Here is a 14,834-nt window from a genome sequence, read left to right on the forward strand (position 1 = left end):
CAATTAATATTATAGCGTAACATTTCCCATTTTGATTATTACCCTCTCCCTCCCCCCCATCCCCCGCTAAAACAGGGAGGATATAAAAAATGAGCCAGTGGCTCACGCCTGTAATCCTAGCTACTCAGGAAGCTGAGATCTGAGGATTGCGGTTCAAAGCCAGCTTGGGCAGGAAAGACCAAGAGACTCTTATTTCCAATAAACCACTAGAAAAACCGGATGTGGCGCTGTGGTTCAAGTGGTAGAGCTCTCGCCTTGAGTTGAAGTGCTAAGGGACAGCGTCCAGGCCCAGAGTTCAAGACCCATGACCGGCAAAAAAAAAAGAAAAAAAAAAAGAAAAAAAGAGTAGAAAGAAGTCTAAGAAAATGTTTTATTAAAGTCTCTCAAGTTTCACAAGTCTTTATAATAGGAACCTTCAAGATATTTCAGAAGCATATTTCATGACCAGAAATGGATTAATGTGTTACTTTTATATTAGTAGAAGGTTGAAAGGGTCTGGACCAGGTTGTCACTTAAAGGTAAAGCAAGACCTTGTGGAGATTTATTCAAATGTGATTTTTCTTTTCCTTCATTTTCTCAGAAGTTTAAGATGCCACTTAAAGCAATTAAGTTTGGTGGGGTCAAAAGTAGAGCATTTCAATTATCATCAAGTTATAATTACTAATTGATTCAAAGCTGAAAATATTAAACACTTGATGGTACCAGGGCAGGTTATGCAGCTCAGGGTAAATTTTATTTTTTCCAATGTAAAAATTATTAAAGGTTGACATGGAATTGGCAGACCACATGTGAACAGGGTGGCAAGTTGAGTGTCTAGACAATGGCCAGGGTTGAGTGGCGGGGGGGTAGCTTTCAACTTTTCCCATGGTTTGACAAGCAGGGATAAAATGAATAGCTTGTTCGGCTAATACAGTTCCTTTCCTCATACAAATTTGCTTTCTGTGGCTTTTCAGTACTGTATTTCTATTAATAAAATTCTTTAGAAGCCTGGTGGGTTGAAGAGATGTTAGTCAGCTTGCCCTAGCACTGAATTACAACATAATCACTGTGTCACTGTGAGAAAAGAGTTTCCTTCAGTAATAAGTGATTTAGAAATAATCCCTTGACAAAAATTAATTGTAAATTGCCTATGTAGCTTCCTTCCTGTACAATATATACAAGTGTAAAGTCAAAAAGTAAAACCAGGAAGAGGCGCTGTAGCTCAGCTGGTAGAGCGCTAGCCTTGAGCTGAAGGGCTGAGGGACAGTGCTCAGGCCCAGAGTTCAAGCCCCATGACCGACAAAAAAAGAAAAAAGAAAAAGTAAAACCAAACCCAAAAAGTACTTCTTCCCTAAAAATAATTTACAAAATACCACCAAAAACATTTGGCTTTAAGTAGACTTCAAGAAAGCTTGAGAGGATGTATATGTGTATAAATGTGTGTGTTTTCTTACTCTTAGAATTTTTCAAGCATTATAGTGAATTCTTACCTTCCCTGGGTAAAGTTTTAATTGGTGTTACATGGGTCATTAAATCACAATAACATAATATTTAACATACTTTTCTCCATTATATAACAGTAGAAATCAGCATTTTATATAACTAAAATTTCCAATAAGAAATACTTTTCTGGGCTGGGATGTAGCTCAGTGGCAAAGCGCTTGCCTAGCAAGTGCAACGTCCTGGGTTCGATCCCCAGTACCAAAAAAGAAAAGACAAAAAAAAAAAAAAGAAATACTTTTCTTACCTTGTCAGAAGGTTTGAATGGATTTCCTTGTCCACTAATTCCACCACTGATACTAAATCCAAGACCAGGATTCTTTTCTATTCTCACACAAAACTATGTAAAAAAAATAGAAAAATTTAATCAAATGGGAATCGAAGGTAAATGCTTTCAAGTTAGTCCATCTCAGTGAAATGTTCAAATTCAAGTTTTTAGGGGGAACCAATGTTGACCTGGGATATAGAAGATACAATAAACCCTAACACAGCATTCAGTGTTTCTATATGCACCACTTACGATGGAAACTAGGTTTAAATATCTCAGGCAGGCAGTTATTAGGGAGGGACTTACTTGTTATCATATACAGAACTAGCTTATGACTACCAGGTTTTCAAAACAATGTCTTATGAAGAGTTAAAAGATTATGTATTATCCAATCTTACTATAAATTCACTGTATTCAGACATTATTATTATTACTATTATTAATTTTTATTGTAGAAATACTGTACCGAGGGGTTATAGTGACATGAGTAAGGTAAGGAGCACATTTCCTATCCAGCATTGTTACCTCCTCATTACTATTATTAATTTTGTGCTGGTACTTAGGCTTGAACTCAGGGCATTGTGCTTTCACTCCTCATTCAAAGCTTGCATTCTACCACTTGAGCCAAGATTCCACTCCACTCTGACTAGTTAGATAGGACTAAATGAATAAGTAGGAAAAAGTTAAATAAGGTACTTAAGTCAGGTGCTTAAATAAGTTGCTCTGCTTTCTAGAAGGATGGTACAATTCACTTCCACATTCAGTGGTGATAGTATTTAGGAACATTAGGGTTCTTAGGGAGCTGGAGTGAGGGTGAAATACAGGGAGAATGAAGCTGCCTCTGAGCAGAGTTTTGAGAGTGATAGCAGCTCTATAACGGAAGTTAGGGATCCAAAAAGAAAGGGAGAACATGAAAAGGTGGAAGAAAAAGGTCAAGAATGTGGAGATGTTGTGACAAGGAATGTCAAATAAACAGTGAAGGCTGCTATCTAATGTCCTCTGTTATATTACTTCCCAATACTTCAGATCAAGAAAAGTACATGAACACAGGAGCCTTGGGTTTGGTAGGACTACAGGGTGTGACAGCATGAGGAGTTGGTCCACCTTAGGGTGAGGCTGTAGTAAAAGTGCTGTCAGTTGTGAAGTCTAACACAAAGTAGAAATCAAGTATTTAGAAGGAAAAGTAGTACTATGGATTACCTAAAGCAATGATAACAAACAAGAATTCTTGGTGATCTTGAGCTGGGGGAGGGGAAGTGGGGCCTGTGTGGGCTGATGGAACACTGCTGGCTCTGCATGTAATATATATCTCATATATTTATAGATTATAAATGTATACATTGCATATTTATACCTATAATTAGTATGTATAATATTGAAAATTTATTCACTAATGTGATTTATATAGTAGTTTTAAAAAATAGTAATAGCCATTTCAATGAGTAGTTTCTAAACTATGGGTAAATGTAATTATCAAAATACTTTCTATCTTTTTATGCTAAAGATATATTTATCTATAGCTTTCCTTTCAATTAAGGCATTTGTGCTATATCATAGAATGGTAGAAATTGAAGTTCATTTTTCGACATAACGACTTGCACATCTCATTCATGCAATGAGTCCACCTGTATCCCTAGTTAAATGATTTGTTTTTGCCCTTCCCCTCCATAAATTATACCAACATCATTTACAACTTTGGTGGGGGGGAGGAGGGAGTATGGGAAGGGGAAACAAAGAGGAGGTAACAATGCTTGATAAGAAATGTACTTGTTATCTTGCCCATGTAATTGTAACTCCTCTGTACGGTATTCTCACAATTAAAAAAAAGAAAAAAAAGAAATTACAGCTTATAATAGTTATACTTAGATAGTCCACAATCTATGGGTAAGAGCTTAAAATCGTTCATTTTTTCTGGAGGGAGTATTTTAGCCTTATTCAATGTATTAATCTTTTGAATACTTTTTGTTAGTTAAGTGTAAGAAAAAAGTAACTATTATAATTATGCTTTCTTTTGTGGTTGCCCACATATGCATTTGGAAATAAATTATTTCAATCTTGGGTTTTATCTTCCCAATGAGAAAATTTCCTCTTATGCAACACAGAAAGTGTCTACAATTTCTAGCTTTCTCTAGGCTACTCTACAATCTGAAAGGAACCAAATGCAGAAGATTTCACTTACACAGAAAATTGCTGGGAGTTGTTTTCAGTCATTTTTTTTAAAGGTAGGGACTACATCTATTTTATACGATTATAAATCTGTAAGGCACTAAAGTCCAAGGAAACAAATTTCACATGTGCCAAACATATTTGACAAACTGTCTCAATATATATTTTTTAATAACAGAAATGATAGAGATGACACCGTAGTTTTATACATGTGATAAACACACATAAATTCTGATCTGAAGCTAGACTGCTTTTGGGCATGCTAAGGTATATCTAATAGCTTTCATTGTGGCTACTGGGTCTTGTAAAGCATGTCAGAGGGAGTATTCATCTCACACATAAGGAGTTCCACCTGCCCGCTAAGACCCAAAGAGATCATAAAATGGAAGAGACTATAGCATGAAACAAAAGATTAGCAAAGGGGAAATGTAGTGTCTGAGCTAAAGGCCAAGTTTAGGAGTCTAAAAAATAGCTAACTTTATTGTAATCATTATTTTTATTTTTTCAAAAGATGATTATGATGAATACCTTTCTGGCTAAAAACATAAAAGTAATGAATGAGCACCAGCAGTGCATTAGTTCCTCTCAGAGTCAATATCCATCATTTTGCTGTACTTGAGATTTCTGGGATGTGCTTATCTTATTTTAATTAAAATAATTGGACTTGTTTAAAGGAGAACTTCATGGCAAATAGACTATGATGTCCTAGTGAGGCCCTGTGAGGTCATGATCTATGATCCTTAGAAGGTAGTGTTCTGATTTGGTCCTACAATGATTTAAAAAAGCACCAGGAATAAAGAAAGTGTGTGTGTGTGTGTGTGTGTGTGTGTGTGTGTGTGTGTGTGTTTGTGTGTGTGTGTGTGTGTGTGTTGGGAGGTGTAATTTATATATTTATACTTAAGGGGTAACACTACAGAAACATACAGTGATGCCATAATGAATTGGCTGCCTATTGATCATCCTGTTTCTCAGCAGTCTCTATTACAAAACTTTTAGTGGCTATTTGCTTTTATTGCTTCAGATCTATTTATTGTTCTTTTAGTTACTTGACTTTAATTTTTATCGGAAGTACTACCCACTCTCCAATCCTGAGCCACTATGCTATCTAGATGCTATGTAGGTGATATATAGGTGATATCATTTAGATAGCACGTTATCTAGATCTGAAACAAAGGACTATATTTCCTAAAAATGTGATTAAAAAAATAGAATTGGTAAGTAACCAAATCAAAAAAGCATAATACAATGATCTCCAGGGATTCCAGGAAATGCAGTCCTGCTTTTATTTACTTTTTTGAAATCTGACAAATTCTGGAGCTCTTGGAGCTGTCTTTCTAGCATGAAGAAAGACCCAAAGAGATTCCTGTGTTCATCTTTATAAACATCACTATTCACAATACAGGAGACATGAAATCCTGAATAGGTGCCTATCAGTGGATGAATGGATAATGTAGTATAGATCAACAATAGAATATTATTCAACCTTAAAGGGTGAAATTCTGTTATGTACAGCAAAATTCATGGAATGAGAGGATATAATGTTAAATATAATAAACTAGACATCAGGACTTTCATATATGGAAACTGGAAGAAAATAAATCGAATGCAGACAGTCATACCACAGGTTAAGAATTTGGACGAGTAGATAAAGGGAGTCTCTATTACAGCAGTCAATACCATGTGTGTTGATATAACACACTGAACCCAATAATATATAGAAACAATGCATACTATCAAAATATAGAGTTTAAAAATTAATTGATAATTCATAACAGTTCAAAAGTAGGTATTAAATGGCTTGAATGTCTGTTATTTACTGATTTCATGAATACCCCATATTTCATCCTGTACCTCTTAAAGTATATGTAGTTATAAATATTTTCCCCATACAACTTCCTTCTCCAGTCACCAAAATAATGCTGCAGTTATGAATTTATGACTCATGACTGGACACAAATAATGTGCAACTCAACACAATTAATTTTATACATTAACTTTATAAGTTGTGAGACAGTCACATGTTAGAATGCATCAGCTGGAGGATGTAGTTTCCTATTGATTTATTGTGACAGTGTGAACTTAACTCTTGAACTGTGTAAGGATGCAGTGTAGCAGGTATGTGATTTGTAATGTGGTAGACCCATGAGACTAGTTTTAATTCTTGCTCAGCTTTTGAATTGTATGACAACAGCCAATATACTTAACTTCTCTAAGCCATAGTTTCTTTCTTTTTTTTTTTTTGGGTCTGGTCGTGAGGCCTGAACTCTGGGCCTGGGCGCTGTCCCTCAGCTCTTCAGCTCAAGGCTAGCACTCTACCACTTGAGCCACAGCGCCACTTCTGGCTTTTTGCTTATGTGGTGCTGAGGAATCGAACCCAGGGCCTCTGGCTTGCAAGGCAAGCACTCTACCACTGAGCCACCTTCCCAGCCCCTCTAAGCCATAGTTTCTTAGTAAATTAGAAACTGATTTATATGGATCACAGATTTATCAATTAAAACCAGTTAATTCATAAAAGGGTTTTGAGAGATGTGAATAAAGCATGCAATGACATGCCTCTCTCTCAGTTTTGCTTTGGCAGCTACTTATTCTACATATATCACTATGTTCTCCCTTAATATAGCCCTAATGCTTACCTTTTTCTCTCTTAGTTTGAGATTCAGAGCTATAAATAAAAACACTGGAAAGCTGCTGACTGTAAATACATTCTCTGAAAGAATAAATCTGAATTGACATGGAAATGTTAAATTTAGTAATCTTTGTATTATTCATATTTTATGAAATTATGTGTTTGTTTATTTAGATTAGCTACATGGTAGTAATAACTTTATAATTCAAAGTAGGTTAAAGAGGGTTTTGATCTCAGTAGATTTTTAAATATATTGATTCTAGGGGAGAAAAAAGAACCCTCTAAAGTTACAGAGGAGAATGACTGAACCAGAGAACTGGGCTAAGGTCCTGAATTTCTAAGGGGCAGTGGATATAAGCAACATTTCACTCTCCTTTAGTGAAGCATAACTCAAAGGTTTATTAATAGTTAGAAGCTCTGGAGAATGTCAAACCTTACCCATCATTATCTGATTAAAGGAACCTGCCTGGCTTATTATGCATTAAATCAAACAGTTGGCCTAGATCAAGGGAGGAAAGGAAGAGAATTATTTTGAAAGACGTACCTATGATGCTGAGAATGGTAATACATCATTTCAATTTCCAGATGGGTGGTAAGAAATAGAAACAATGTTTAAAGCAGCTGGAGCCAATGATAAATATAAAGACAAAAACTCTGGAGAATGAAGTTAATCTTGACTGATATATTTAGAAAATAAGGCGGTTAGCATGTAAAGCTTTGAGTAAGCAGCAATAAAGTGAAGCCTTTATAAACCATATTAAGGAATTAGCAGTCAGCGAGTGCTTTGTGTAATCATCTGAAGAATAAACTAAGAGAAATTAAATTTTATACTGAGTATTAAGATCCTTAAGTCTTACTTCCCGATCTTAATGTAACTCAATAGTTACCATTCCCTTCTGTTTTCTGGTGCTAAGGAAGCAAAACATTCTACAATAGAAAAACATATCCTACTTTTACGGATGCCAAAAGAGAAGCAGCTTTACTTTATTTTGCGCTATTTCTAAAGCCAGCCAGGGCTGGCTTTGTCTGCGTGATCTTTAGATCTCAGCCTGCTGAGTAGCTAGGATTACAGGTATGAGTCACTGGTGTCTAGCTTCAATCACAAATGTTTATATGTGACAGCTCTATCCACTGCACATAATGATAAAATCCCTATAGAACTTATTTCACCCCATTCAACAGGCTGCCAGCATGATGTGTCCTCAACCACATTTATAATTGAACGCAGAAGGACACTGGTGGCTCATGCCTGAAATCACAGCTACTCAGGAGGCTGAGGTCTGAGGATCCTAGTTGGAGGCCAGCCCAGGCAGGAAAGTCCATGAGACTCTTATTTACAATTAGAGACCAACAGGACAGAAGTGGAGCTGTGGCTAGAACTCTAGCCTTGAGCAAAAAAGCTCAGGGACAGCACCCAGGCCCTGAGTTCAAGCCCTAGTACCAGCACAAAAAAAAAAAAAAAAAAAAAGAAGGAAGGAAGAAGGAAAGAAAGAACAAAAAGAGAGGCCAACCAAGTCTTTTTTCCTCAAAATGAATCAGTTATAAATTCTCTTCTCACCTGCTCTGGATAGCCATCCATACTCCTTTGCCCTTTAGTTTGAATTAAGCACCGTCCAGGCTGAGGTCCCCGGGTGGCCTGTGAAGAGGGGATCTGAATAGGCAATGGTGACTGAAATTGCTGGATGGTCACTTTGTTTATGTTTCCCTCATATGGCTGCTGCTCCCGGCTGCGATGCTGAAGGCTTTGCGACCCCATCAAAGTCTGGATGTGGCTGCCTGCCTGTGGGAAAGATAATCTGTCAGGCAGACGGTCCTGGTTCGGGAAAGATATGATTAAAGAAGAACACATGCATGGAATACCTTCTCCGTAGAGAAGAATGGTTGTTCTGTTAGCCACAGCTGGAAAGGATAATGAAGAAACAGTAAGGGCATGCCTACTTGGGTGTGGGAAAATGTAAACATTGGGGCAAGTTTGTATTAAATATATTCATGGCCAAATAGTGGCTTGACAAAACTTATTTCAATTCTTATTTTAAGGGAACCTGAAAGATATCAAGAAGCAAAAGAAGCCATAATTAAAAATAAAGGGAGCTACAGCTGGCAATTTTATTTTAGTTTTTAGAAATGGAGATATGTAATATATTTTAACATGAAGGGAAATGATAAACCTGTTTCATAATTCTGAAAAAAATAATTAGATTCCCTAAGTTTTATGATAAAGGTGTATAGGAAGCTTGTTCTGGCATTTATAGTCAACACTTATTAATTTGTTATAGTATTAAGTCAAGATTATGTCTTTTGGAAATTCTAAGTTACCCTAAAAGTTAATCATGTGGTAAGTTCATAGGACTATCTGTAGTTTATGGAGGCATTAGATATGGAAAGGTCTTAAAATAAGCTATGCACACTTCTTTATTTTAAAAGTGTTTTTTGTTTTTGGTTGGTCATGGGGCTTGAACTCTGGGCCTATATGCTGTCCCTGAGCTCTTCAGCTCAAGGCAAGTGCTTTGCCACTTGAGCCACATCACTCAAGTGGTTTTCTGGTGGTTAGTTGGAGATAAGAGTCTCATGGACTTTCCTGCCTAGGCTGGCTTTGAATCCTGATGCTCAGGTCTTAGCCTCCTGAGTGGCTAGGCTTACAGGTGTGAGCCACCAGTGCCCGGCTATTTTACAGTTCTTAAAGAGCAACACGTGCACACAAGAAAGAAACTACAGTGATAATGTGGTGATAAGCTACAGTGATAACTACAGTGAAACCCATTTAAAGTGGGAAAGTATATTGTTGGATTTTAAGCAAGAGGCAATTTAAAAAGAAAATATTCAATTTTGCTATTTGGCAATATGCAGGGTAAAAGAAACAATTTGATTGGAATGTAGATGTTCAATCAGCTGTTTTGGTATTATATATATATATTTTTACATTCACAACATTACAACTTTATGAGAAACTGAAGGACAAGTTGCGAAATGTTTCAGTACAATGTAAGATCAATTACCTACCCAACACTGTTTAACACACACAGAGATCACAAAATAATAACCTTATATATACAATTAAGATAATCTCACAAAGGGAAATGGTCTATATGTCTACTGTATGCATTCTTAGAAATCTGCATGAAAGAGCACATTCTAACTTTTCAGCCATCTAGAAGATTGAGCACCATTGTAGTAAAGTGTTTAGTACAAATTTATTCTTTTGTGCTTCCATTGAATTCTAAGTTTTTATGGTTGGTAAAGCCTGTATGATATTTAATATAAAACAATATAATGCTATTATCATATTTTGAACTGCTATATTCTGAATGGACTCATTCTGTGTGTGGTTCCAACTGCAGTTAGAGAAGCTGGGAGTAGAGTCTGTCTTTCACACTTAAATCTATTCTTCATACCCACTAACATAGAAGTCATGGGTCTTCAGTGCTTGGAGAAGAGAAAGGGAGAAAGAGCAAAACATCATCAAGACATTTTGCACCAAATAAACTTAGAAGGAAGTCAAAACTGTTGTGAAGATGGTGAAAAAGATGACAGTGATCAAGACGCATTGTACTCATATCCTGGCTTATGGAATTGTAACCTATAAGTACAAGTACTTAATCATTAAAAAAGCCCCCATAGTTTGGCTCCTTAATTTATTATCTACATGAGGAAGTCAATAGTGACTGCTTAAAGATTACTTTGTCGAATAATCTGTTAACAGTCTGTCCAACAGTGGAAACCTAGTACTCTTGATTAAAGAACTGTAATAGCCTTCCGACCGACTAGTTTTCTCTTCATGAGAAAATCTGAGCTCAATGTGGACTTTGGATTCTTTTACGGGAAGCACCAGGTGCTATGTGCTGTTTTTCTAACTGGCATGGTAACTATGTTTAATAAATAACTCATGCCACACAAACACTTGGAGCAAAAAAATTGAATCAAAGTGTCTTTCACATACCTTCTCCATTAATCTTCACAAGACATTGTTACTATAACAGTTACCTTTACTGTCTTGTCCAGTTTTGCTAAGAAGGAAATTTAAGGCTCAGAAAGGTGAAGTCAGTTTTCCTACAAATTTGTACAACTCGTAAACCATCATGACCAGCATTGAATCATGGCTATCAAAGGTCATGCCTTTAAACATGGCATTATACTGCTGCCCTCTTTCTCCAAGTTGGCATCCTACTAAAAATAGTTTAACTGTAAATTAAAAACAATCATGTGGACCTGGTGCCGGTGGCTCATGCCTGTAATCCTAGCATCTCAGGGAGCTGAGAACTGAGAACTGTGGTTTAACACAGCTCAGGCAGCAAGGTCTGTGAGACTCTCATCTCCAATTAACCATTAGAAGTGGTGCAGTGGTCCAGAGTAGTAAAACACTAGCTAGTGTTGAGTGTAAAAACTCAGGGACAGCTCCTCATGACCGAGAACAAGAAAAAAAAAGCCATGCAGAGGAACAAAAGGATGATATTGTTGAGAGGATGTATTCAGTTGTTTTAGCAGCTCTTGAATTTGTCAAAAGGCTATTTCCTACTTGGTTAATTAGATTTATTAGCTATTTTAGATGCTATGCAGGTGGCTTCAAACTTAAGAGTTAAACAAAAAAGACGAGGCTTTTGTCTTTAGTAGGCTTTCAATTACTACAAATCGACAGAAAGCAATTGTGTTCTCAGATGGATTGGCAAAACAAAAAGGAGGCATGGTGGGGATCCTGCTGTAAAGTGATTTTGTTTGCAATGGCAGCACTTTTATTCTCTTGGGTGATAGGCTGTGTTAAATGGTGATAGTGAATGACAGCTGTACAAAGCAAAAAATTAACACCCAATATTATGTAAAGTTAAACAAACATAAATGACAAAACATCTGGAGGGACAGTTATGGTGCAGGAGGTCTGTAGAGAACACTTCTTGTTTTAGTGGCACAAAGACTGAGAGAAGGTAATAGAGATGTGTTTGATGGAGCACAAAGGGCTGATGAAAATGTCAGAGTCTGGATTTATTTAAGCAGAGGTTAGCTATATGAACACTGACTCACACTGAGGGGAATTTGGACACAAAGGTTTCTGTTAGGGCTGTGCTACACATTTTGAATGATAAAAAGAAATAGAAAAACTTTGACATTTGTTAGAAGCCTTCACGGGGATGTTGGGCCAAACAACATGTATTTCAGGAGAATAGTGATGGAATTGTTGGCCCCAAATAAACTATGAAATTTCCAGTGAAAAGCTTCAATACTCATAGGACACATGGAAGTATTTATGCTATAATTAGTAGAAAGAAATGTTGAGTTGATACTGAATGGTATTGTTCAAGTAAAATTCATCCCACAGCTAATCAGTCTTATTATGGGAAATTGTTAAGTGTTTGGGAGGTTTTGTATAACATGAAAGAATGACTCTATCACTTCAATAATGCTTTGGTTCACACTGTTCTTTTAACCAGGAGTGTTAGACTAAGCAGGATATTGCATTTCCCAATTTGGTCATTTGTTTTACTTCCCATCTTGGTTCTTGAACCCATAGGGCTTACTTTAAAAAATATAGTCTCAAAGGATTTATACTACTAAGAATGTTCAAAAGGATATGATTCACTAAACTAAAAATTACTACCTAAAAGCCCAAAAGAAGTCTCAAAATGTTCTGAACCAAGCACAACAATACAGAATCATCTCCAAAAGATAACTGACTAACTCATTAAAAATATGGTTTTGCAATTTTGTTAAACAGCCATTACAGAAACCCAGACGTATCATTTTTATTCATGCCACATATTCTAAAATTCCCCTTTTAATGTAGGCTATGTTTTGAAAAGTGAGCCAGGAAGACTTGCTTTCATGTAGATAGAATATGTGTACTATCACCGATTCCTTTCCTTAAATTTACTGACAATCTTTGGGTATTGTATATAAACTAGTATATCAAGATTCTGAGCAAATATAACAAAAGACACCTAGAGACCAAGTCACAACCTGTAGATATAGAGCCAGACACCGAGTTGAAGAATGAGGAAATCTGTGACTGTCAACAGGTATCAAGCAATGTCAAGCAAAAACTAGCTCCCTTTCTGGCCAAAAGAAAAGCCTAGTGCACAAAATACTTTTAGATAGTCACTTCCCTACTATAGTGAACACCATAGAAATAACTACAGCTCAAATGTAATAATGCCATCAAAGGCCTAATGGGAAGCCTAGATTTCTACCTACATGCGGGCATAACAAAGTCAACCAATGTTGCTGCTGAAGGGTTATTAAGAAAGGCCACGTTTATAAAGGGCTGAAGATATCTCATCCCCAATGACTAGTAATAAGCCTTATCCCAGTGGTACTAGTGGAGACTACATGGGGCTCTCAGGCTTCCTATACCTCTTAGCAGCAATGAGACAGCTCCTACCTTTCCATCAGGGTAAGGCTGATGGAATGGGAATGGGGACTTTCACTATCATCAGTGGAAACATTGTTCAGAGTTGTAACTTCCATCTCCACTGAGCAATACTTAAGAGCTTTTGCTCAGATGTTAATGAATTTGAAAAGGGAAAACTAGACATCTGTCTCCACTGGATAAAGTATCAGAGAAACCTACCTAAAACAAAAGGTTTGAATAAAATCCAGAGATTGGTAATATAATGAAAAACATATACCCAGATTTGAATTGAAAAATCACTCATTATACCAAGAGTCAGGAAGATATCAGACCAAATGAAATATCATACTTAATAGATATTGTTATGGAGATATCACAATGTAAATGCAAAGATGTTAGAATGATCTGACTTTAAGCAGACACCAAGAAAAAAAACTTCAATGACCAAATTACACACCCTCAAAAAGAAAGCCATTAGCAAAGAAATAAAACAAATCAGTAAAGAAATAGAAAATGAAAAAAAAAGAAAAAGTAAAAGAAAAAAGAAATAAATGTCACCAGGCACTACGGGCTCATGCTTGTAACCCTAGTTACCCAGGAGGCTGAGTTATGAGAGTCATAGTTTGAAGTCAGCTCAGGCAGGAAAATCTGTGAGACTCATATCTCCAATTAACTACCATAAAAAAAGAGCCAAAAGTAGGGCTGTAGCTCAAGTGGTACAGTATTAGCCTCCAGCAAAAATGCTCAGAGATAGCACCTAGGCCCTTAGTTCACACACACACACACACACACAGGTACTCACATGAAAGTAAAAGAAGAAATAGAAGCTGGGTGCTGGTGACTCATGCCTGTAATCAATCCTAGCTACTCAGGAGGCTGAGATCTGAGGATCACATTTTGAAGCCAGCCTGGGCAGAAAATCCCAAATCATCTTTAAAAGTGTAGCTGTGGCTCAAAAGGGTAGAGAGCTAGCCTTGAACAAAAGTACTTAGGGAGAGTGCCCAGGCCCTGATTATAAGCCCCACTACCAACAAAAAGAATAACAAAACAATATATATATATAACAATATATATATATATATATAACAATATATATATATATATATATATAACTATATATATATATATATATTCTTGTTTGTGATCATTTGGGTAAATGTCCAAAGTGGGATTGCTGGGTCATAGGGAAGCTTTATGTGGAGTCTTTTGAGGAACCTCCAAACTGCTTTCCAAAGTGGTTGAACAAGTTTACATTCCCACCAACAATGCAGTAGGGTCCCCTTCTGTCCACATCCCCTCCAGTATTTTCAGAATGAAAAAAGAAAAGAGTCTCACGGACTTTCCTGGCTAGGCTGGCTTTGACTGCAATCCTCAGATCTCAGCCTCCTGAGTAGCTAGGATTATAGGCGTGAGCCACCAGCACCCGGCTCAATCCATTTTTTAAAAGAAAAAAAATCCTGAAAACTTTCAGCCAACGTGTTCTTATTAAATGTTACTAACGTTTACAAATAAAAAAGAATATATATATAAATGCAAATTTTAGAGCTGTGAAACATAAAAATTGAAGCAAGAAGTCAGTAAGTGGAAAACTTTAGTAACAGACTGCAAAAAATAGTGGAAAGAAAACATGAGCTGGAAGAAGACAACAGAAATTATACACCCTGAATAATAGAGAGCAAGCATACAGGAAAAGATATGAGCAAAAGCTAGGAAAGTTGGGGACAAGACAAAAGCTTTAATATTCATATTGGAGAAGAAAAATGGATGAAGCTAAGTAAGTTCAAAAGAGATAATGGGAAGGGAAGGGGAACAACAAAACGGTGAGACAAAGGACAAGGGGGGAACCAATGCAACAGTGACATTCCCAAGACACTATGTTGGGAATGATCTGTACAACTTGCGGGGGGGACTGGGAGGAGGGAAAGTGGGAAGAAAACAAGGGAGGGGGTAACAAGTTC

The 14,834-nt window shown here is 36.7% G+C and overlaps 1 protein-coding gene and 1 long non-coding RNA gene across 2 annotated transcripts in view; one reads left to right on the plus strand and one right to left on the minus strand.

The window, feature by feature from the left end:
• The window catches only part of LOC122106848, a 105,109-nt gene that overhangs the window by 30,753 nt on the left and 59,522 nt on the right, over positions 1–14,834 (plus strand). The gene's annotated exons all lie outside the window — the stretch shown is intronic.
• The window catches only part of Lrrc7 (leucine rich repeat containing 7), a 294,553-nt gene that overhangs the window by 26,510 nt on the left and 253,209 nt on the right, over positions 1–14,834 (minus strand). Inside the window, exons 22-23 of the mRNA XM_042678371.1 lie at positions 8,098–8,319; positions 1,727–1,819 (exon numbers count right to left, since the gene is read on the minus strand). Coding sequence (XP_042534305.1) covers positions 1,727–1,819; positions 8,098–8,319 — 315 coding nt within the window. The remainder of the gene's footprint in view (positions 1–1,726; positions 1,820–8,097; positions 8,320–14,834) is intronic.

This window comes from Dipodomys spectabilis, unplaced genomic scaffold, assembly GCF_019054845.1.
Source record: "Dipodomys spectabilis isolate Male_0828 unplaced genomic scaffold, ASM1905484v1 ptg000002l, whole genome shotgun sequence".
NCBI lineage: Eukaryota > Metazoa > Chordata > Mammalia > Rodentia > Heteromyidae > Dipodomys > Dipodomys spectabilis.